General features: G+C 52.6%; 4 protein-coding genes across 4 annotated transcripts; 3 read left to right on the forward strand and 1 right to left on the reverse strand.

Moving 5' to 3' along the window:
* Positions 1-4,039: 4,039 nt before the first annotated feature.
* On the reverse strand, positions 4,040-7,510 carry FRK1 (Fatty acyl-CoA synthetase and RNA processing-associated kinase 1; the record flags this gene model as incomplete). Its single annotated transcript, XM_014686296.1, has 3 exons — positions 4,040-5,878; positions 5,951-6,544; positions 6,617-7,510. The coding sequence occupies 3 exons, from the start codon at positions 7,508-7,510 to the stop codon at positions 4,040-4,042; spliced, it is 3,327 nt and encodes a 1,108-aa protein (XP_014541782.1).
* Positions 7,511-12,067: 4,557 nt separating this feature from the next.
* On the forward strand, positions 12,068-13,586 carry G6M90_00g091330 (uncharacterized protein; the record flags this gene model as incomplete). The annotated part of the gene is made up of 3 exons (XM_014686297.1): positions 12,068-12,129; positions 12,201-12,249; positions 12,315-13,586. 3 exons carry the CDS (start codon positions 12,068-12,070, stop codon positions 13,584-13,586), a joined length of 1,383 nt encoding a protein of 460 aa, XP_014541783.1.
* Positions 13,587-16,145: 2,559 nt separating this feature from the next.
* G6M90_00g091340 (uncharacterized protein) lies at positions 16,146-16,542 on the forward strand (the record flags this gene model as incomplete). The annotated part of the gene is made up of 2 exons (XM_066131397.1): positions 16,146-16,229; positions 16,318-16,542. 2 exons carry the CDS (start codon positions 16,146-16,148, stop codon positions 16,540-16,542), a joined length of 309 nt encoding a protein of 102 aa, XP_065987341.1.
* Positions 16,543-24,705: 8,163 nt separating this feature from the next.
* G6M90_00g091350 (uncharacterized protein) lies at positions 24,706-24,831 on the forward strand (the record flags this gene model as incomplete). Its single annotated transcript, XM_066131398.1, has 1 exon — positions 24,706-24,831. The coding sequence occupies one exon, from the start codon at positions 24,706-24,708 to the stop codon at positions 24,829-24,831; it is 126 nt and encodes a 41-aa protein (XP_065987479.1).
* Between the last annotated feature and the right edge of the window lie 264 nt (positions 24,832-25,095).

The raw sequence follows: 25,095 nt of genomic DNA on the forward strand, positions 1-25,095 counted from the left end.
GCTTTCAGAGGGCAAAAGGCAGTGGCGTGGAGAAGTGGCAGAGATACGCTCAGTGTTGCAAGAAAAGAGAGACGAGGCGAATCGAAGTAATAGAATCCAGATGGAGAGGCAAGAAGCCAAGAAGCTGTGAAGAGAACGGGTCCAGCAACGCAAAGGGCGGTGGGGGAGGGAGCGAGAGGAGTGCCTTTTATGGGCGATGAGATATCCCGAGTCGGGGGACTGGAGGGAGTCGTCCGAAGCAGGGAAGGTGCGCCACAGATAAGACCCTAGGATCTGGCCATCATCTGGGAAGGAGTCAAAGCTTGTTTGCCAGAACGACTCTGACTACTAGTTACCTACCAGGTAGGTACTGTACTGTAGGTGCCAGTTGCGCCCTCAGGAGGCGATTACTACAATTGCCGGCAGGAAAGCATGGGCTAGCGAAGAAAGGTCAGCAAGAAAGGCGTGGCGGCGGATGGGTTTAACCCAGTAGTGAACCTGGCAAGTGGAACGCGGACGCGCAGACGCAACAAATCAAGATTGATTTTGTGGACCGGTGATGATGATGTACATACGGAGTAGTTGCTAGTTAATCTCTGGGAGCCCCGGGATGTGAGTGAGCGAGGTGAGGTGAGGTCAGAGCTGGTTAGTCCGAATGGAGCCTGACGAGTAAACGACCCTTGCCGTTGCCCGTTTCGGTTTGTGTTTCTGCGTTGCACGCACGCGCGTTAACTTGCCTGACTGACCATCCATGACGAGACGACACATGCGTTCCTTGCTCATGCACAGGTTCGGCAGCGGGTGTTACACACAACGGAGGCAGGGCATCATTACGATGGCACCGAGGTGCGAGAGTCGAGTCACTGTGTGTCGGACTTGACAATTGATACTACTGTAAGTCTGGTGCTCCCAGGTGCCATGTCCGCGCGTTGGAGTGGCACTGGCAGCACTGCCGCGGCTCCCGTCCCTTGTAAGGCTGCGTCTGCCCCGCTATGACTGCCCCGTGCCACTCTGCCAACGATCTGAAATGTTGCTGGGCTAGCGGGGCCCGCTAGCACACAACGCAATGCGCCATGTGATCTGGTCAATCGGAGTGACTTCGCGTCTGGCAACTGCGCTGTGACGCCAGCGCTCGCGTCGTAGTTGCCTCTCGACGGTTCGCTGTTCAATGCTGGCCCGGGTGCCCTGATGCTTTGACGCCCGCGACCACCTCCAAGGCATCAACTGCCGTGACAAAATCTTCGCCGTCATCCAGTAATTAGACTCTGATTAATGCGCATCGTCTTTGAGCTGATCACTACCGAGTCCCCTGTTGTTCCTTTCAGCTTTGGGACCTCTACTCCATACTCCGTACTCTTGATTCATCTCCATCCCTTCCTTCTGCTTCCAGATGCACTGCCACGCACACGGCGAAATAACTTGTCTTCAATCACCGTCCACAGAGACAAGAGACAAGATTGCATATTATGTCTCATTCGCTCCAGAATGTCTTTCCTCGCTGCCCACTTCACACGCAGTATGGAGCAGGACTCAGTCAGTGTTCCGTACGCGTTGCCTGCGTTGGCTGATATGTCCCGTGACTCCTGCCACCTTGCTCCTTGCTCGGGTCTCGGCCAAAGGATATGTATTCGTTTTCCCTTGGCTGCATCTCGTGCCTGCATCGACTCAAGTTGAGACAACGCCATCTCAAAACACTTCACATCTCTACTCGTGCCGAGCATACAAAAAACCATCACGACATTGCTCCGTTCTGAACCATCTCGGCAGCTCTGTGCCGTGATCTGACGCCCGTGCGCCGTGAATTCCAACCCACGTCTCGTCCGCCCAGTCTAACACATCGTCAAGTCACAGCGTGGCCGAGAGCAAAGTCAGACACGCGTTGCGATACAGCATTGAAGCGAAAACCGCCATCTCCTGTGCCCTGCTTGGGCGTGGCACTGCTCTAGCCTAGCTACAGCTTTAGGAGACATGCCTCCTCGTGGTTTACAGGCATTACCATGGTCTCGATCCCCGAAGACTCTACTCTGTAGCAGCGGAGAAAACAGGCAATGACGGGTCCTTCGTTTTTTTCTTTTTGTCAAACATCATCTATCTGCAGCAAACAACGTGCAATGCAGCACACAGCCTCAGCAATCAAAACTCCTTTGCAGTCGCCGACGTAATTGCGCCGTCAGTACAAGGGCTCCATACAACATTCACCCATGTTAGCGTGTGGCGTAGGTCCACGGTCAAAATCAAGCTTATTCCCGGGTATGCGGGCAGCAAACAAGCTTCCGCCAGCCAACATGGTCGTCGATGGTCTGGCTGCTCGCGGGTGGGCGGGACGTTGGCGGCCTCGTGGCTGAGCAAACCGCAGACCACACTTGAGCCTCGATACCTGCTATTTCCCGGTCAAGGGTCTAGACCTGGTCTCCCCCGCCTCTCGGCCATTTCAAGCTCGACGGGGCATCATGTCTCGGCCGTCGAAAAGTAACGAGGTGAGGGTCGGCGGACAGGTGAAACCCAGTAACCATCAATCATCACTACTAACACTCCGTATGGAGCGTCGAGTACAGCGTGATTGAAAACGCAGCACGTCATTGCGTCCACAGTCCATCTTGCATTCATCGGGCCGGGGATGCTAATTGTCCAAGAAAGAGCAATTGATCGTCGGTGAGCACGACACCAGTCTTTACCATGACGTATCATTGATAGACCAAGAATGCATCGGCTGTGCAAAATCCAAAATCCTGTTAAATACCAAGTTGCCTATCTAACTGGTCAAGTACAAGTTAACTCATATCTTCGGCACGAGTATTCTCGCCCGTGGTGCATTTTTGACGTACCTCGAGCCGCCGTCTTCGCCACAGCCATTCATGAACACCAGACAGGCAATCACTTGATACTTCAAAGCATACGATTCAGACTATCTTTTATCGCCCTGTGTGAATTGTAAAGCGTATTTATTCAATCCCTGAGAATCCGGACTCGGTATCAAGCATACTAACTCAACCGAATGTGCACACTGACCATGCATGCCACTCTCCCACTTTAAGACAAATAACCACTTGACGTTGCCGATTATCCGGGCTGGCCGAGGGAAATGCAAGTCATCAGATCCTACATGCGGATAGACCATCATTCGAGAGAGAATGAATGCGGGAAAAACCAAGTAGTCAGAGACCAAGAGTCCGGCATGCATTTATTGTAGTGGCGCGATATCCTTGATCAATACGTCAAGAGTCGTAGCATTGGTTACACAGCTCTTGGGGACAAACCAGTTCAGCCTTTTCAACGTATCTGACCAATTTCATCTCGCCGTAATTTTCTGTACTATGGGTAAAAACCGTCCGCTCCAGCCCTCCTCGCATCATCGAATCCCTTTCGATAAAAGCACCAATGTTACTGCTCGCTCCAGCAATGCCCAAAGGAAACAAAAGTACAACACTTCAAAACAAGTATAGCACGCACAAGGCGTCCCCCCCATCGATATAATCGGTCCTTCTCCCATATATGTCCGTTGATTTCTTCGCCGCCTACCGTGCTGCAGGCTCGGGTCGCATTCCGTCTACACCCCTCATGTACATCCACATCTGGTCTTTCATTACTTGGACCCTCTAGATATGAAACGGGCATAATATTGCGGTATCATTCTGCGAGGAATACAGAATCAAGGAAAGACAGGAAACAAAGTACGTGTAAAGAAACCAACAGCCAAGCAACAGAGAAAAACACAAAACCAAACTAGCCTCGAGGCATTATGAGTTGAAAAATAAAAAAAGACCCTCACAACGCTATGTCTTCACCCTGCGCCACGAGGAGCCGCGAGCACTTCTCCAGAAATATTGTTCTCCAAATCAATCTTTGCATGCAGAATCTGTTTGAGCACAGCAAAAGCAGCCAAGAGGCGACTGTCTGTGGCGCACTTGTGCTGCACACCCGCCAAGTGCTCACTGGTCAAGGGACCGTCTTGAAAGGATAAACCGACGCTGAACATGGCCTGAAATGCCCTTGCTCGTCGTTTCCATCAATTGCTGACGTTCTCCTGCAACGACACCTTTCAAATCTGCCAAACTCTTCATCACCTCTCATCGCCACCTCGAGCCTTGCCTCGTCTTCTAAAGAAATCCATGACTCGCTTCGCGGCCCCACTGCTTCCCTCATGTCCCCTATATTCATCCTGGTCATAGGCATCTGTAAATCGTTTGTGATTCTTTTGCAAAACCCCTCGCTGTCCCCGGCTGCTGGTGGCTCGCTTATTGTCGTAGCCCTCGACGTCAGAGAAGCCGTGGCTGTGGGATCTCGTCTGCGGCTCCGTAGGCGGACGACGGATCTCTACTGACGTTTCGGACCCGCTGTTAAAGGGAGATCCGGATTGCATATATGGAGGAATTGCGTTGGGTCGACGGTTGTCCAGTTGCGCCGAGGCATAACGCTGGTGATAGACGGGACTCGAGCTAGCTGTTTCTTGCACATTGTCAAAAAAGGGCGTGCTTCCTCTTGCATCCCCTGGGGCGGTAACGCTTCTCGGAGGATCTAGTCGGCCTGATTGAATAGGCAAGTCCGTATAAGATCCAACCTCGGATGGGGCAGGCTCTGAATACTCCTTGCCTAGGCCAATCGATTTCAATGAAAAAGAGGCCGGCAGCAGAGAGAACCGCCGCCTTTCCTTCTTATCACCAGAGCCTTGGGACCCTGCGATGCTGCCGCTCCTCTTCTTGCCGATGCCCAAGGAGAATGACCGACGAGACGTCTTGGAATCTACCGACGGCCTGCCCGTTTGCTCTTCTCCTTGTGCTATGGCATTGGTCATGCTCACAGGCGGATACTTCTTCGACTTTTCAGGTTGCTGCTGTTCTGATTTCTTCTTATTTCGGCCGCCAAATACGGATCCACTACGACCGAGGAGCTTTGAACCAATATCTCCTATCGTGCTTGATCTCTTATGGCCTCTCCCCTCACTACTTCGCACCTCGTGGAAACCAGACATTCTAGCAAACTTGGGCGGCACACTCATGCTTGTTCGGCCCATGGCATCGTCGTCGTCGGGATTCGAAGGTTGCTGTATACGGCCTTGAACATTAGTGTCTGCTACAGCTGGTGGAGCAGGCTGTCCATAGCTGCCTCGTGCTTGCAGGCTCATTGAGGCAGCTGATTGCATAGAGCCTCCAGTCTGAGGTCTGGCTGCAGTCGAAGCTCCAGACATGTAGGCGTTGTCCGTCGCGGCACGAACCTCACGCGGACGTGCTGAAGTCATGGTATGAGCACTTGGCGGTCGCTTAGATTGAGATGATCTGCCATGTACATCTGGAGCATCCTGAGGCAGGGGTTTGTCTCGTGAAGAAGTTGGGCGGACGTCGTCGTAGTCCCGGTGAAGCGACACTGGCGGCCGGGAGACAACGGGGTCACCTCCACGTTGTGTTTGCGTCGTCGGTGCCACATATTCGACCTGAACAGTTCGGCGTTTAGCATCTTTGGGTGTGCGATAGGCCAGCTCAGCCTCCTGGTCAATTTTTGCATGTGCCTTGGCAAGACCGCCAACACCAGCCTGCGAGGGAGACTTGTGTTTCGACGCCTCACGTACAGAGGCGCTCCTCGTCACTATAGGAGCATCGGCAAACTCCTGGGCTGCCGTGGTCGCATTCTGGACGTCCGAGGGCAGCGTGGTGGAGCTGGTAATGAACTCGACAACATGCGCATATTCGCTCAGCCAGCTATGGCGAGCGACCTCGAATAAATCGGCTCGCCTTCGGGGGTTTGGAACTAGAATTCGACGCAGTAGATCTCGTGCGTGCGGTGTGACATATTCGGGGAATGTGAGAGGGGTATTAGTTATATATTTGTAGAGCAGGTTAATGTTGTCGCCTTCAGGATTCGCAGGGTCGTCATCGAATGGCAAATAGCCTGCTAACATGGCGTACTGTGGGAAGAATTAATACTATTGACACGGAACGTGAAAGGGTCGACAAGCAAACGGTTGCGGGATACATACCAAAATGACACCGCAACTCCAGACGTCAACTTTTCGGCCGGTATAGAGGGAGTCGCTGACTACGAGCTCGGGCGCAGCGTAGCATGGACTTCCGCAGCTTGTCTGCATGAGGTCGCCTTTTCTCATACCATTGGGTTTGATTTTATCCAGACCCAGTCTCTTCACTTTATCCCGGTCTCCCAACTTAGACTCTTCATCCTCTGTGAGCTCGTCGTTGGGATCAAAAGTGTTGGCAAAGCCAAAATCGGTAATAATGATGTTTCGGTTACGGTCCAACAGCAGGTTCTCCAACTTCAGATCTCTGTGAACGATGCCCTTCTTGTGCAAGTAGCCAACTCCAGAAACTAGTTGTGAAAATAAGCGGCGCGCTGAGTGGTCTTTGAGATATCGGTGATTCAGAATATAATCAAAAAGTTCGCCACCAGAAGCATACTCGAGGATGATTCCGATGTATCTATCGGTCTCTATCATGTCTATTAATCGAACGATATTAGGGTGCTGCACGCCTCGCAGAATTGTGACTTCGCGTCGGATTTTGCCCAGTCGTGAAGGGTTACCACCAACAGTGTCTCTCTTTATTAATTTAATGGCAACCTAGTGGGTTGGAAGTCAGTTTGACATCTCAGGCTTTGAAAGTGGGCAGCAGTGATTCCGTCTGGTTCATACCTGTACGCTGCTATCTTGCTTCCAGCCCAACTTCACCTTGCCGAATTCACCCTCACCAATTGTGTTCCCCAGAATGAAGTCTCCGAATTTGGTGGTTCCTTTATGGCCGCGACTATGGTCATGCCGGCTGCGGCCGCCACGACGTTCGTCGGCTGGAGCATTCATAGGTACAACAGGTGGCTGTGCAGCATCCTGATGATCTTGCGACGAGGAGTGGTAGTCTGCCCGGCCATTCGAGTCCTCCGTAGTGGAAACTACCCGGATGAAGTTGTCATTAGGATCGTGTACGAAGTTCGAGCTCGACGTCGGGTTGTTGCGGATGGGTATTGTCATTTCCGCGGCTCTCTCATCTGCATTACTGGAAGGGCGAGGCTGGTCCTGAGGCTGGTGGGAATTGGCGCTTCTCTTGCTCCTCGGGGCATCCGAGTAGCCATTTGGGTCACCACGCGAGCCACTCCGTGGCCCTTCCACCTGATTGTGACGTGGGGAGCTGCTGGTCGCGTCGTTGTAATGGTGAATTCTTCGGCCACTCGCAAGTTGCTGAGTGGAAGAAGACGTCCGAGGAGGAGCGACTGGAGGCATGTTGGCCGGGCGTTCGGACCGGGAGGGACGATGCTCCTGTGGTAACGGCGCAGAAGTATTGTGCCGGCTTGATCTTGGTACGGTTTGATCAACAGAAGGAGAGCCGCTACCGCCGCCGCCGCCGCCGCCGCTCGTCTTGCGAGAAGGGGGCCGTCTCGAGGAGGGCGACGAGGCTACAGCTTGATGAGCATCGTATGGCTCCCGGCCGGGGGAAGAGTGTGGTGAGCCGTATTGACGACTAGAAGAAGGCACCGGGGGCGAAGGCAGAGCGATTGGCTGATGGGGAGCTGACTGTAGGGCTGCCGACGACATGTTCCCAACTTTCACTGCGTATCAGGCTGGAGGAGCAACTGGCCTCGGTAGCGGCGCCGTAGGCCGATGCAAGGGCGATGAAGGTTGTATCTAGAATCCGTTTTGGCGGCGATCAATCGACGAAGGCGCAAAAATTATTTTGTAAGATGCAATAGCAGACGACAGCGCCTTGATGCAGAGCAACCAAGTGGCGCAGCAGCCAACTTGGGTGTCGTGGTAGGTTCAGCCGGTTCGTCAGCTGCGCGGCGCAGAGGTGTGTTGCGTAGCGTTGCGTAGCGTTGCGTCGACGCGTGGGAGGCAACAAGGGGGATTCAACGGGACAAATGAATGTACCAGCAGAACGAAGGGCAGCAGCGTAGCTTGCTGAGGCAGGCACGAAAAAAAAAAACAAGAGCAGACTCGCAGCAAATCTGGGTCTGTGGTTGTGCCAAAAATGCAGGCCCCGTTATCTCATGGTTTCAGCGGTCAAGTCGCGGGCTATCGATTTGTTGTTTCGTCGAGCGTCGAGGCCCAGAAGTTACGAGCCCCTGAGTGGTGGACTGGCGGGTGACCAGACCGGTGGTGGGCAAGGCGATGGCCGGGTGGTCAAGTGGTCGATGGAAGAAGTGGGCGACTGACGGGGCGGCGTTACGGGAGACGGCAGACGCGCTCGCAAGGCTCAATGTCCTCAACCAAGGTGCGCTGCTTGGACTTCGTAAGGATTCGTTTGATCCGCGCAAATTCTTTGGCCCGTGTTGGCGGTCTCCTCAGACACCGGACACTACTACTCTTGCTGCCTGGATACGTGACTTGAAAGCCTAGGCTCGCGCTCGGCATGCGATGCTGGGCTTTTTTATTTCAGTGGCCTCTGCACTGCAGGTGCATGTGTCTGGTTGGTGGAGCGCAGCCAGAACGCGCGCGGGCGGCTTCAACGGGGCCTGCAATCCACTCCAACGCGACGAGGAGCCGTTGAGCTGTCTGGTCAGATCGGTCGTGGTCGCCTTGTCAACGCGGTCGGATCGCCGGTGCTGCTTTGTTTCTCCCAGCTGCGCAGCACTTGTCAAATGCACAGCACAGCACCACAGATGACAGAAGGTCGGTCAACTTTTGTACGGAGTATATACCGGCAAGTGAGTCGGCAGCGGGCAGGCCGATGATTCCTCACTTTTGAGCAAGTCAAGTCTTTGGAGCTCGGGGCGCAAGTACGGGAGCGAGCTCGAGCTGGCAACCTGCGGTCGGCTTATCTCGTGGGGCAGGAGCGTTGGGGGCGCACAACACCGAGCAGAAGGAGCAGAAGAGGCAGAAGGAACAAAAACTTCGCGACGTCAGATCTCGAGGAAGGCGTCTGATTTTGAACGAGAGCCCGCTTCATCAACTTCCTCAAGGGAGGGTGATTGAATCACCAGGCAAATTAGATGGCACCTACTACTCCATACCCCATCGACCTTGGCTATCGAGTACGGAGCACAATGGCCTTGTCCGCCAGCCTTCCAGGTAGCTGTGGAGGCCTACAGGGCGAGCATGGCTTTTCGGGACATTACCCAGCGCAAACATGAGCATTGTGAGATTGGTGAGAGGACGGGAGGCTGCGTCGTGCCCCATCCCTCCATGTTCTAAAGCGGGTCCCAAGCCAGGAACATGACGAGGCGGGCAGGTGGGCTCGTCGCGCCGGCCAGTGTACCAGTCCAGGTACTACTACTACCTCCATGTGGCCCATGTCGCCTCCTACCTGTGTCACGGGAAGCCACTTTTTGATGCTCTCGACGCCGTGACAAGGGCGGCCAGGTACACGCATCGCAGTACGCGGGAGAGGATGTACATGTGTACTTATACCTGACAACCTGGGCGTCTGAGCCTGGGTCGGCCTCGAGGCCAGGACCCCAAATTACCTGTCACGGCAACTTATTGTCAAATTAAATGACCTCCTTTCTGGTCCTTCGCTGCATCCTCGGATTGCGCCACGGGCTATGCCATGGCAGAGAGCGAATGCAACATTTGTACAGCAACAAAATCCGGGCACCAGCGCAGCGGCGCATTTCGATCCTCGACCCTGATAACACGACACTGGAACTGGACGCGCTTGTCCCGCCTGTCCGTCGACGCAAGTTTTTCGGAAGCTTCTTCTCCGCAATTTTAGCATCCTTGGCTTCCGTCAGCTGGTTCATCTCTCGCAGCATCGATATTCATGCCTTGAATGATTAATAGACCTAGCCTCCGCCGACGGCGTGGCCGAGTTGCGCGGCCGTGGCGTTTCATGCTTCATGCGGAAAGTTACTGTCATCAACCAAGGAAATGCCCATCGCCGATGTGGCCGGGCGGTGCGTACTTGGCCAGTACATGCTCATGCATGTACTGCAGTGATTAGTATCTGTGCTTGTGGAAGAGGGAAGAGACAATGCGGTGGCGGCTAAATAGTCGGTCATAGTTTGCCCTTGTTGCGCCGTATTTTACCAGCCAGCCCTACGACTCGACCCAGGACCATTCGGCCGATATGATCCAAAGCTGATAACGTACCTCAACACCGCCGACTATAATTGTGGTTGGTTTGTTGTATCCCCAAATTCAAGACTGCCTTGTTATTGCCGTGTACACATCGCCATTGTGGCCATTGTCAGCTTGGCCATGGGGTGCCGGGGACGGACGCTCAGACATCTCGTCAGCCGAGATAGCCAGCCAGCTCCAGACTGACCGCCAAACGCAATCACGGTTGGGGTCTTTTTATGCGGAAGACTAATTTCTTGGCACTCCAAGGGAGGAATCCTCTCCTGCGCCTGTTCCGTATGTAAGGAGTGACGTTATTTGTAGTATGTATATATCTACCACCCACCACAACCGAATGACTTGTTTGAAGGATTTGTGTTACCGTCGAGTTGCAAGGGCACGGCGACACCAAGCCCATTTAGCACGGCATCTCTGCGTTGAATCAACTAGTAGTCGCACTGTTGCTTCCCGCAGGAATATGGTCAACGATCAGCCCTCGTTTTGAAGGGACGGTGTGGCCATTGGCATACAAGCACAGACTATTTCAGCATTGTTCGGTTCCCTGTTCTTTCCTGTGCTTTGGTCTATCAATGGCTTAAGACGAACACGCTAAACACGATCCAAAACCAACCAGGCCAATTAGCGTGCCCGTATGCATTAAGACGAGCGTCTTTTGGCGTCTTCACCCTTGTCCAGCTTACTCCGTGCCACTGCCATAATAATACAGCGACTATAATGGAGACGGAGGGGGAAAAACGCGGTTCGCGAAATTACAGTCTGTTATGCAGTGGCCGTTGTGCATAGTTTCCAAGTCCCAGCCAGAAGAAAAGTTCGCATCGGAATAAGTAAAATGGTGATGGTGCCTGTTTGCGACGGGGCGAAGATGCCTGCCCTTTCTCTCATTAGACCCAGCGAAGGAATTCAACGACTCTCATCATCCCTGCCTCTACCTAGGTTGTGGTAGTAGTTGTCAAATTGTAGTTGCAAGGCTGGTTGTTCCGGCATCCCTGCAAGCATACAATACATACATACTGTACATATGTATGTACGTACTACTGTACATATGTATGTACGTACTACTGTACATATTTCTAGCCACGCCTGCATGGTACTCCGTACGGAGCATGGCGTATCTTGCTTTATTTTAAGACGCGCCTTGCTTGTTTGAGACTGGGAGATCGACAAACGCATCTCGAAAGGTGAAAAACAAAGAAAATGCGTGTCTGTTTCGGCATGGCCATTGATCCAATTAAGACGTCACGACATGGTAATAAGACCGACTCCGAGATTGTGCTCGGATCCATCTCGCCATGCTGCTCTCGTGTGGCGGCAAACGCATTCGGTTTTGCTTTTTGTGGCATATTTGCTTCCCGTGACTCTGGCTGGGGGCACTTGGCGCAACAACTGCAGGTCCAAATCTCATTCAGTCGTGAGATCTGAGAAGTTCTGACGAGTGCCTTCTATCAAAAACTGAAGCTGTGGATGAGACATGTGTTATCAGGGACCAAGGCGACGCCGCCATGAAAGTGTCCATGCCTAATGGCATCCAGACAATGAATCCTCCTCCTTGATTGGCACTCCAAGTTGCCTCTGCAGACGGCCCAGGCCATGGCAGGAACGCGTCGCATCCAGTACTCCCAATGTTTGCCGACCGAGTGTATCCAAAAGTAAAAGGGCGGTACTCCAGTCGACCACTCCTGCCAAGCGTATAATACCGTTTGTGCCGATGGCTTTCTGCTTGATAATTCCTTTTACTCCAAAGGGAGAGGGTAGTATAAAGTCGGTGGCTGCGAATGAGCCACATCTTTCAAGGGAAAAGACGACGAAACCTTCTGGTAGGGCGGTGCGCGTGGCTCCACTTGCGCTCTCCCGCTGGTTTTATGGATTCCTACTTTAGGGAGTCTGGCTTCTATCTGGTACTACGTAGTACTAGTAGTAGTACTACTACAACATTTATGTAGTTACTAGTAGTTGCAATTCGTTGGTCAAAGAGACTGCCCCACATTGCCAGTTACCAGTCCCGCAGCCAAACCACGACACTCGCAAACTGCCGTTGTCTGAGCTCTATTGAGAGATACCCTCACGCACCGCTTCGCAATGGAGGTGGACAGCGGCAGCGAAGTTCTGAGCAAGATCGCAGCAGGCGATCCAGTTGAGGAGTACGTCCTATGCTTACGCCTGCTCATTTCTGTTGATCCCCACCCGTTTGGATGCTAACGACCCGGATCAGAAGCACATGGCCGATCCTCTGCGCCGCCATCATTGCGCGGTTGGACAAGGTATCATTTGCTCAACTATCATCGAACTGTATACATGTGCAAAACTTTGGCTAATTCTGATGCAGATTGCGCACAATGACTTCCCCATACCAACCCTTCCGCCGCCAGCGCCTCGCCCTGCGACGCTAGATAACCGTCTGCTCTCCCCGCTGCCCTCATCACCATTAGAGCACACAACATCTCGGGAGGCGAATAAAGAAGATTCAATTGACGATAAACAAGCCGAGCCCGGCCCTGCTGCCCCAGGCGAACTACCAAAGCAGATCGAGGACATGTTGACGGATATCAAGAAGCACCTCGAGACGTTCGAGTCCTATGCGCCGCACACGATCCAGCGACTGGCAGAGCTGATATCGGAGCCCCGCGCACATTACAGGGCTCTCGCATCGTATTTACACGCTGTCGACCGAGTGGTTCGAGTTACGTCCGGTACCAATGTATACCCTTTGCCGCCCGCCATTCCGGACATGTCGAGCATGGAACTGAACGGCGACGAGAAGGATCCTGCTACATCCGTGTCATGGAGCAACCCCACGCTCCCGACGCTGGGCACGGATGAGTCTCTGGGGGGAGCCCTGTTGACTCCCATCCCGTGGCTGACGAGACGAAGCCCCGAGGGCAACGGAGATGTACCCGTCTCAGCCGGAGCACAGATCCACAGCGAGAGCACAGAGACAATCGACGGACCAAACGGCATGGGCAGGATCGAAACCGTATCAGTCAGTGTCAACGGCATCCCGTCCACAGGGCACGCACGCGGCGTCACACAGGGCGAACTCCTCCGCCAGGAACAGCGTGCCGGCGTTGTCCCCGTCAGCCAACTGAATCGGAATCAAGAGTCACTAAACGAAGACGACAAAGACATGGACGAAGAGGAAGAGGAAGTGCCCCACGCACGCGGACCCGAAGAGATTGGCGTAGGTGACACGGGGCCCCAGGGAGTGACGACTAGTTATATGGGGGAAGATGGTGTCTTGATGCAAGGAATCGACGTCGAAGCAGCCGTTGGTCGTAAGCACGACAACGACTACGAGCACGCCCAGCAAGAAGCCAAAGTCAAGGACGACGACGCAAGCAGCACATCCAGCACCGAAAGCACGGGTACAAAACGCGAGGCAGAGCAGGAACTGGAGGGCGAGCCGGCCAAGAAGGTCAAAGAGGACGACGATGAATCACAGGACGTTATGCTAGATGAAGCCTCGGCCGAAACCACGGAAGCCACCACGTCCAAAGGCGACGGTCCTGTAGAAGAAGACTCTCCGCCAGGTTCCGGGGAGGGAAAGGAATCTGAGAAGCCAAACGATGCGTCGAGTGACAAGGCGGAGGCAAGTGCCTAGGTGGCGACTGTAGTAGTTATCACCGGCCGCAAATGGTCGTAAAGACGCGGAGTACAGGTCACAACTCACAGGGTTGCCATATACCATTGTCACGATTAATAGTTGCCAGTAGCTTAGGTGTCGGAGATGAGGTGGATTATTATTATTATTTCTATTCAGCTGCAGGCGTTGGGCGGGACAGACACGGGGTTAATCCCAAGGACTCAATATACAAAAACCCCAGCCATTGAGGTCGAGATGTCGATATACCATTACACGAAGCTTGGCAAATACTCGATCGAGCCAACTACCTACCCTTGACGCAATTTTCAGAACTGCTCCCAAACATTTCATGTTCGCCATTGCAGCTCTACGGCGTAAAGTGCAGTCAAACACGGCGCCATGTTGCGACCAGATTCGAGTTTTCTAGTCCCGCGAATCTCCAGGTCTCTGTAGACAGTCCCGGAACGCACGTATCTTGCAGCTGTTTCCAAGCACAGACCTATCAATGGGTGCGTGTACTATTATATCACCAATACTCCGGCTTTATTTCAGTATCGAAGGCTGTTTGACCACCTCCGCTCCAGGTTTCGAAGTTTCTCCATGAACCACCCGGAAAAGTTGAGTTTCGAGCGCACCTGATGGTGCTGCAAAACGTATACATCGCGCCCCCGAACCAGCAACAAGTTGTGCCGTGTCAAAAAGCCAACCCTCCATATGCCCCGAGCAGCCGGTTGACGTTTGAAGCGTCCGGTGTGCAGACGCCTGCTGCAGGACCGCCCAGGGCTGTTCGAATCCGTCGTCCACGAGCTTGTTCGAGGACAGGAGATGCGTGGAATTAGGCGCAGGCAGGCGCTTGTGTGCTGGCATCCCTAGACAAGTGAGGTTTGGCTAGCGGTGTGCCGGAAGAGGCAGCGCTGTCTTGACGGATTGGAGAGGAATGTATTCTGAAGCATGTCGACTTGCGGGTTTTATATTGATATACACTCACAGAAGGTGAGCAAGCTTGACCGACTGCCGGGCGTGAATGGAGATGATGAATGTATTCTGAAGAGAGTATGTTGGCGTATAATTCCTATATAGACCTACACTCACGGAAAGTTGACAGGTTCAACCAGCTGCTGGGCATGAACGGAGATGAGGGCCATTTTCTACAAGCAGCTTCGTGATTTCAAGGTGTAGCTGGTTGTTTTACGTGAGACTTGATACTGTGTCCTGATATATGACGGCGGATATTATCCCAGTTTTGGTTCACAGAGGCACGCTTTTCGGGATAACCATGGTGAGTAACATCGAGCACTGCTCTTGTCACGACTTTCGCTGGCTGCTTACTCCTTCGAGATGCTTTGGATAGACCGCCATCCGCGTGTTGGATATCTGTTGGCTCATCGGAGAATTTGAGGCTCATGAAGCAAGACACGTCACGTTTTGCAGGTCTTTTCATATTTATCAACACCAAACAGCAGTGATAAACTTATAGTTTACATGTATACACGTATATCAGTAAACAGCCTTCCAAAGACAACGCTATCCTCTCCCTCGAGCTAAATGGCCGGATATTCGTCACTTTCGCTAACAGTGATTTGGTATAGGTTACGCCCGCTTGAATATGCAGAGGCTCATGTAGGTGAATTTCCCCTTGAATAACTAGCAGGATTCTACCATGAGTCTATCATTCAACGCGTATCAACAACGCTGTAATTGGAAACCAAGTGACGTGTATACCTATATGGTTCACGAACCATGTAGATACATACGCAGCAAATTTTGATATCAGAAGACGAATTAGCCAGCGTTTGTACATGCACCCATCACCAAGCATCACACGCAAGGCCGAGTGTGCTCGTGTGCTCGTGTGCTCGTGTACTCGTGAGCGTGTCTTGACCCCAATGCCAAACTAGTCTGCCCAAGCAACAGACTCAACACACGCCTCTCCTCCCACACGCGACAAGCTCACAATCATCAACAAATAACAGAATGATGCCGGTTTCTCACAAATCTTGCTAGCGCGTTTCAGAGAAGCAAAAATTCAATAATTCAACAAGGCTAAGCAGGAAATACTCTAGCGCTGGCTATTTCCACCCCAACAAGGGAAGGTGCCTCGACCCCCGATTAGGCAACCGCGGCGTACAAAAAGAAAAAAGGCCATCTGACTCACGAGTCGAGTCCAGAACGTGATATTTCGCACACCGCGCCGCCATTCGAACCTTGTCCCGTCGTCACGATGCTCACAGCAATGAAATGAACACCTTGACGCGATTCTCGCGTCGTGGCAAGTGTGATGATGCCCGACAGGGGCTTCGGTGCCCAAGCAGAGGGATTTGCAAAGACGAGCCAAACGTAGGAAGACATACACACACAAGCAAATCTGTGCCCTTGAATTCCCTCTGTCAGCACACGCTTGACTTTTCTTGAGTAACAAGCCCAGTCAGCTCAAGCCGCGTAGTATTTTACACGATAAGCTTCTGACTTGGACAGCCACCGCGCACCATGCTTTCTTAGCTTCCCACGTCGACATGCGGCGTCAAGAGAGACTCCTCTCGCCGTGGAAAAGAGAACCAGAGCTCTGCAGTTGAGACCATGGCTCCGTCATTTGGCATTACGCCTCGGGGCTTCGTACCCCCGCCACGCCGGCACGACCTCCGCGTCGGCTTCACCACGTCAGTGAATACTGGACGCGATCCCATCTTCCCCGCGACCTGCCTCCAAGTATCATACAAGTTTGGCAGGTCTTGGGAGAATTTTTGGACAGGTCTTTACGGCGCGGGACGTGGTGAGTGATGGGTCGGACGGCGGGGTGTATCACATTGGCGTCCCGTCCAAGAACGTGCCGGTGGCGAGGGCGGCGAGCGAGGAGCATCTAGACGTCGAGGTTAGCCTGCATGCTTGGAAGGACCAGAAGTACTTGAATAGTTGGATTATCGGGGACATTCAGCGATGGGGGACGCTGAGTGAGGAGGTGCGAGCGGGCAGATGAAGGTCGTGGTTCAACAGCATGGAAGCAATGGACATTACATTTGGCACATGTATTTACCCTTTGTTCAACGGAGGCAATGGAAAATATCCAGCCAGGCCAGACACTTGGCCATCGTGCTCCTTACTACACGATGGTATATCAGCGTGTACTTGTCCATGGGCAAATACATCCCACCGCAGACGGTATATATGCGCCTCAACGGCAATGAACCAACGCTTGATATCAAGCGTGCTGGCGTTTCCTGCTCAAAACACATGACGGACAAATATCGTCAGCCATATCATCTCATTAGCTCTTTCACCACCAGTCGTAACAGCAAGAAAGAACCGCATCCACGATACCACTCACGTTGAGGCGTCGCACACCCGCCATCTTCACCGGAGAGATTCGACTCCAAAAACACAAGCTTACAGCCCATGCTCGTCTCATCTCCAGCTTCCCTTCCCTTCCCTTCCTCCCAGGCCATCGGTTCCCCGGCAAACCACCCAAATAAAAACAGAGAGAGTGTGCCTCGGTACAACATTGCACAAAGTCCCGTATTCCTGACGCTGCCTCGCCTTTGGTGCCACCCCATCCCACCGCCGTAGAACCGAAGAAAGGGGATTTACAATTTCTACAGGCGTGGGGACAGCCGAAGCGCGTACCCTCCGCCCACGGGGTTTGCGCCCATCGTCAAGTCGCACATTGTGTCGAGCTCAAGCGTACCAAGGGCCGTGGGAATGAGACATGGCGGATGGATGGATACGAGGTCCTCTTTGGAAACGCGCAAGACCATGGTACGGTGGATTTCGAAATAGCCTTTCTCGCCCCCGTCTAGTTTCCGGGAGAAAAGAGTAGTACTGCTCAGCCAAGAGGGAAACAAAAGACGTCAAAGTGCTTTCAAATCACACCCACCCATTGCGCGTCATCGTGAAAGAAACTCGGTAGCCAGGTTCCCTGCCAATGGCACACGGCAAAACCACCCGGTCAGCAAAATGGATTCTCGACCATTTTCCCGGCTCCGTCTCGTAGGGACCATCGGGAATCGTGTTTCACAAAGAAAGAAGGAAAGAAAGACCGCCCATCCTTAAATCACGACATGGTCACGACGTGGTCACGACGTGGCCTGGGGAGAAGGGGGGAGGGGGGGGCCCATGCAAGCATCAAGCATCAAGCATTGAAAATTTCAACGTCTATTGTAGCAACGCCCATTGCATGCTTAAATTTCTAGTACAAACCGTCGAAGAGACCTCAAACGCGCGCCAAGCGGTAGCATCCATGCAAAACAGCGACTTCCCCCCCTCCCCTTTCGCTTCCCCCGAATGCAACGGCGCAACGACGGTAGGTCGCCCTCATTTCGCCCGTCTCCATGCACGAATGCCGAGTTCATCTGAACTAGGTCACAGATCATGTTTGAGAGTGCTGTCCCCTCGAGCAGGGTTCTCCCGAGCGATCAAACGGATGCCGGATACCTACGACATGATCTGTCTTGGCCATGTGGAGATGGGACGCAATTTCCATCCCATCGGCGCGAAAATTACATGAGCTGGCTAAATGCACAACAAGGGGGGACCAAGGAGAAGAAGGAGAATGGAATACCGCTACTGCACCAAATACACCAAATACTACGTGCCCTCGTAGACGGTGCCCAGAACAAGGGGGGGCGTGACGTGCGACTTGTTTACTACTACTACTACTACTACTACTACAAGTTGCTCAATACAGAAAACAGCAATGCACATGGCTGGCCGTTTCAACATTGTATTGTACGTACATATGTACATACACACGTCATCTCTCGAATCTTCCATGACGGAATCTCGCATCATCCCGATGCAAGGGAGGCCAGCGCAAGCTAAAGCCCGCAGCGAGGAAACCCCCTCGGGCCATGGTATATACGTATATACACGCCCCTCGAGTGTTGTCTCGAACTGTACATACAGTAGTAGTATGCGCGCTACATAAATGCATTGCGCGAATGTGTTGAGAGTAGTAGAAGAAAAGAGGCAAGGGAAAAAGAAAATGGAATAGCAAACGAGATACTCTGTGCTTGGATTCGGCGTGGTAGAACAACCCCCCTCGGTCAAGCTCGTTTGAGACATGCATTGCTGCTCAGATTTTCTTTCTTCCTGTTCTACCGAGTACCATTGTTCGTTCTTCTGCTTCACAGTCGGCTTACACTGAAAAACAAAAAGGCAAAACGAGAGCCAAAGTCGTCTGGAGGCCCAGGGATGGTGGTGTCTGATCTGCGTTGATGCTGCCCTGCCTAATAATGAGCCCATGGAGAACAAGCCAAAAGAACCGATGCCTGCCTGCCTGTCTCGTGTACTTGCTAGCTGCTCCTAAGGCGTCGGTAATCTCCATTAGACTCGGGCTCTGGCAGACTAGTAGTGCCCTGGGATAAGATTGGGACGCACTCGACGTCGAACATGCCGTGCAAGCTAACTTTGTCTGAAACGAATCCGCCTCACTTTGGTCATTGGAAGACAGCCATCGCCAACCAACCGTAGCACACACATGGCCTGGGAGGATTGCGATTGCGTCTGGTCTCTCTCTCAGCCAACGTCAACTCGTCGGCGCGACCAATATCGACCGCCCGCCGCTTCAACTGACTTGTTTCGGTCACGGAAGTCGGACATTAAGGAGCGCAAAAATGCAGACGCCACCACCAACAGGTACATATGTACAAACATGATAAAAAGCGGTAAGGACAAAGTCCTCTCGACACAGCCGGCCCAATGACAGTACGTAGTCGTCCTCCCCCCCAAGAATAGCCTTAATAAGCACCAGGCATTTCCCAACTGGTCCCAGAAGCGAGCTCTCAGTGTGGCTGAGGCGGCACCATCTTGACCAAGCCATGGCTCATGCTCATCCACGGATAGCCTGATGGCCAGGTCCTGACCGACAATTGCAACGCGTAGCTCCGTACCGAGTACTGCGTACCGAGTACTCCATACAGCGAGCGCATAAAGAGCCAAACGACAACTTGGACCAAGCAAGCAACCCTCAACCCTCGGGACGCCCTTCCCGCCCCCAAAACGAGCGTCGGGCCTAATGGATGGGAGTGGCAACTTGTGGGTCGCCCCGTTGCTCGTCCCTGTGGCCCTCAGCCCATCTTTTCGCACCTTGCAACGACACCAACCTTCTCATCACCACCTCCTCGCCTTGCCTCGATGGTGCAGATCCAAGATCCCTGTTGCGGACTCGGGGGAAAGGGGCGGGGATCCGAGCACTCGTCGCTGTCGTCGGCGTCCTGATGCGGCAGTCGTCCAACTCCGTCTGTACTTTGCCAATTTGCCAACTTCACCAGACCCCCGAGAATGGCCATGTACGGAGTACACTATTAGTAATTGTCACAGACGGGACTGCTTGCATTGCATGGACATGTGCCGCAAATTGAGAACGCGGTACGTACATACTCCACTAGCAGACTACATGCCTACCGAGGTACGGAGTAGGTGTATGTATGTGCTTGGGTCAAGTATGTATGTATGTAGTACTATCATGTACTGCCTGTCAAGTTTCGTCACTTGTTTGTTATATAAAAATAGCACTCTCGGTATAGTATTCATGTCACATGTGAGGCATTTTATCACTTACTGACGTTTCGAGGACCATGCCGACTGTCGACGTGTGTTGGAGGTATCAGGCTGCAACGCGGAGCCAATCTCCCTCCCTTCCATGACTTTGTGCTTTGTCTGCAGTCAACACTTTGTGTTTGACATTTTGACACCACAACTATCCGCCGTCAGCTCGTCCAACGACGAGATATCCTGTCAAGTATTGCGATTAAGCCGCTAAGCCGCTCGCCCATCTGTCGTCTGTCCGTTAATGTGGCACATATTGCAGTTACGGGTCCGAGTAGTAGTACCAGTAGACATGGGAGAGGTAGGCATGGGGTGGTTGTGGTTACTCGGCATTACCAAACCAGACACATCCATACCGAAGAACTCATCCGAATTGTACAATACAATAATATGTACTGTGCAAGGAATCGTGGCAGTCGGGTTGCTGTCACTAGACAGAGAAGATGATTGGCTGTGCCACGACACGACACAAATACAATGCCGCCCCTGGTCTCATCAACCCTTGGGCGCCATCAGGGCGGTTTCATCATTGCTTGTCTTCTTCATCGTTTGGTCGCGTTTCTTATCGCGATCGCGCGACGATTCGGCCTACCAATGGCATCTGTCGCGTCTTCGAAGACCAGCGGAGGACTGGGCCATCGACTCGTTGAGACTCGGGTGCCCTATTGCTGCCAGGGTGTAATTACCAGGTAGAAACGTATCCACAAGTACCGAGTACATAAGTATGTATCGAGACATTTGGATACAATACCGCAGTTACAACTTGACGCCCTCCGTTTTGCTGTCTTTTGCACCACCCGGGTTGATTTTGAGCTTCCCCGATCGCCATTGATTGGCTGTATGGCATACATAACACCTCTCTCATTCCCCACGCTGCTGTATATTCTGCCAGCAGAGCCTGATCAGAGGCTGAAGAGAAAATTGCATGTATATACATACATACGCCTGGGTCGAGAATAAGTGGTAATAGCAAGCAGGTGGGCAGGAATGTTCTGTCTGAACGCGATTTGCCTGCCAGTGTGTCAGACTGCTATTATAGAGCGTGACCTCAACCGGATGCGTCAATATATTACGCCGTGCAATGTGTAGAAGTGTGAGGTTATGGCGCATAATTGTGAATGAAACGGGGCCATGATCGTCCAGTTAGTTGTCCAGGGAGAAAACACCCGCATAAAGTTCTCTGTAGTATTCCCACTCTATCCGTACGACAAGGCACCATCCGCCTGGCCTCTTCAACTGCAATATGTAACGGATTCTGAAAAGCCAAAACAAAGAATGGAATAGAACTGTCAGAGAGTGCTGCTCCGACAGCTAAAACTACGGCACCAAGAACGAACAAAAATAGTTGGTGTTAGTAGCTCTCCCCTATACCGTCGTCTCCAGCTATGTATGTCACTGACCAATTTGTAGGGGCAGGGAAAAGGAAAGGCTGAAGGCCTCCATTGCGAGATTCCCTCGCGTGCCTTCAGCAGGGATCTGCTGAACCAACCCCCCCCCCCCCCCTCTCTCCCAAAACAAAACACACGATCCGTGTATCCTGGCTCGTTCGCGGTCATCCTGTTTCTGGATTTGGTGATGGAGACATCTGATGCCTGGGTGAATTCACACCAAGCAAAGGCGAAGGCTAGGTTTTGCAAGTCCGAAGGATGATGTCCCACAACGGATGGCATCGGGCGTGTGTGGATGCTCCGGCTCCATTCATGGCCCCCAGCCGGCCACGGTTGCGCTTCGGTTTGATGAATCCAAAAGTCAAAGGATCACTGCATGAAGTAAAATTAGACATCTACACACAAGCTTTCTCATGATTGGCAACCGGATTTTGACGTTATTGTCGTCTGCAGCTTCCACACGTGTGCAATTCAACCCTTTATGCCGGAAATATGCGTTCTAGCCAAAAACATGGACAGCCTTGTCTGGTGCAACGTCGGGATATCAACGCTAACCAGGTAGTGACTTACTAAGACCCGTGGTCATGCGATGATTGTGGCTGAATATTGCATACATACCTTGTTTGTATTAATCAGTATCGCTTACGTCCCCTTCAGAATCTGATAACATCAGCCCAGTCCAGTCAGTGGTGACAGGATAAAACAGCCCCAACAGGAGCACTCATTGATGCGAGTCTGTTTCGAAGACAACGTATGTATTGTCCATTGAGGGAGCGCAAGGGGCATTCTGAGGCATGCCCAGCCCTCTGTGCACCTCAGGGGATGTCCTGCAAGCCGCTTTCATATGACTCCGGCATCGATAAGCCATTCGGATGCCCGTGTTCGACCTGTCCGGTCATCCTGCAATTTACATTAGTTAGGTGATCGGGAGGAGGGCTTCCCGAATCCAATGTGCTGTGTACATATGCAATACGCAGCTTTGTGCCATGTTACTGTTACTGAAAGATATTTATAGAACCAACGCTTGTCAACTAGCCAACTCAGGGTTTGTTTGCGTAGTTGGTGTACAATGGGATCGCGAATTGAATAGGTACTGCTAAAAAGGACACGGCAGGTTCTAGCCTCATGGGGTCGTTTAATTACCCCAAGGTATTCGATTGGGACGTTTTGTGGTCGCATTCTTAATATCGAATATTCCGCACAGATGTTCTCGGATTCTCGGGATAATATATCTGTGATCTGCAATTTGTCGCGTCTCTTTATGATCTTCTAGCCAACTAGCTCAGTCGTATCCTGAATTGCCCTAACAACCTTTTTCGTGGTCTCATGAAACCTTGAGGAGATTCAGGATCATGCTTGGTAACATGGCGGGTTCTGGACGTTTGTGCTTCAAGCCCAGATCCACACAATTATCTCCGGTCGGCACATCTTAAATCAAAATAGACTTTAGTGCCCAGCTTAAGGTAGTGTGCGATGGGGCATGTAGCATTATGTCTGACCGTCACAATTGCTTTGACCTAGGCTTCGGGTCTTCGTGCTATCATTGTACAGAGGCAACAAGTTGGCTCTTTTCTCCCAATCTGTATGTTGTCTTTTCAAAGGGGGTAGGGAATGACTACCGTTGCAGACCAGAGCTGCCCATGGCAAGGCACTGGACAGAGACATATGGAGTGTCATATAGTGAATACTCAATGTCCATATTTGCGATTCTTATCCTTTGATTACCTCCGTTACCGAGTTATCTGTGATGTCTGTATATGTGAGGGGATATAATATGTAGATGCTCTGCTCTCCATACTCCCGCACTCATCAGGCATTTTGTGTGGGCAGGCTGGCAGGATCTTGGGCTTCCACTGCTGTGGAACACTGCCGGGCCCCTAGGCAAAACTTGGGCCCCGGCTCGCTGGCCTTGAATGATTCCGAGCATGACAAGGGTGCAACTCCGTCCACTGGTGACGGGGGATGATGTTACACGATATCCTTGCCTCCCGGGCTGCTTTGCTCTCCGCACGCATGTGCGCCAGTAGCTCACATCCCATTGCGACTTTAAACTCTTCTGGAACGGTGGGGATGCCATGTCGATAACAGGTGCGCAACGCAAGGCGCCCAGGGACCAGGGCACCCGCGTCGAACATGGTGTTGGAATGTCTTCACTCGGCATGTGCTTCTAGTTCGTCAGCCCTACACGCGGGCCGCCCCCCGAACGTGCGTCAAGGGAGTCGACCTTGCATCACAGGCATGTCAGTTGAGCATCCCAAGGGACCATCCCGTTGTGTGACCATTTTCCATGGCCTACATCGATACCCCAACGACCTTTCGAACACAATTTGCGGGGTGATTGGGGCAGAAAATAAACAGTAATGGCGACCGCATCGACACCGGCAGACGGTGCAGCTCGCATTGTGACATTAATGCCGAGCCATAGGTTACTCGGACACGGGCAGCCAGCTTCCCATCTAGTTTGATTAATATGTCAGTGAGAAATCCCATCCTTATAACGGATGTTCCCGCCACAACGTATAAGGGAAGGCAATTACTTCCATGGGGTCCCTAGAGTAAAGAACAAGGAGGAAAAGCCAATATTCAGAAACAGGCTGGTTTTATGGACAATCAAAATACTCGAAGCGAGCAACCAGCACAGAGGGAATACCTACCCTATATGAAGGATGCCCACTTCACAGGCTGCCCAAGAAAGGGGCTACAGGCATATCGTTCAACGGGAATAGACCTGAATCGGCCCTGCCATGACGCTGAAATGGTCGCGTCTGAAATTATATCGAGTAGCTCTGCTCTGTTTCTTTCAGGAGCAGTATGTACCTTGTCGTTCTTTGTTCGTCGGTGGCTCCGGTGTCTGGACCCATGCCATGCCACTCCGCCCGAAGGCCCATTGCTTTTCGACATTTCGACAACCTGCGACTCCACGTGTACGCGGCTTATGCCTCGTGCTGTCCTGGATTAGCGTTGGGCGGTGTGGGTGAATAGGTGTCAGGGCTTTTTGGCCATGCCTGGCTAACTCGCTTGCCCACCAGCCACCCGACCACCCCCTCCGCCTTTGAATAAGACTGTGGATGAAAGACGGCCCTGCCCCCCCCTGTGCTCGACAGTGGCGGTTGTCCCCGGCCCTGGTCGCGGGAACGGGGGACCATCTGACAGACGAAGATGCGCGACAGTCGACGTGGTTGATGCATGCAACCCTGGCTGTATTGACGATGGAAACTAGCCCAGGTGTGGACAACGGCAGCGGTTCTAGAGATGCGTCTGTCGGACTGCGCAACGGCCTTCTTTGCGGGGACCATGGACAGGAACAGGACAGGACCAGGAACAAGAACTTTTAACTTTTGCTCGAAACGCTCAAGTGCTCCTCCTTTGACGTCTTGCTGGCTCAAACGCCTCAGGCAACTAGTGCGGAGCGGAGACAAGGACGGCAGGCACGCCTACTATACGAGTCGTAAATGAGCACCGCGTGTCGGCCGCCGGCCTATTGGCCAGCTGCGATAAAGAATGGAGACATGCTCATGATTGCGGGTCCAGCATTAGCATTCTCCTTTTCATGCCCCTCCCTTTGGGTCGAATTAATTCATGTGCTATCGGCTGAAGAA

This window comes from Metarhizium brunneum, chromosome 5 (genome assembly GCF_013426205.1).
Source record: "Metarhizium brunneum chromosome 5, complete sequence".
In the NCBI taxonomy this organism is placed as follows: Eukaryota; Fungi; Ascomycota; class Sordariomycetes; order Hypocreales; family Clavicipitaceae; genus Metarhizium; species Metarhizium brunneum.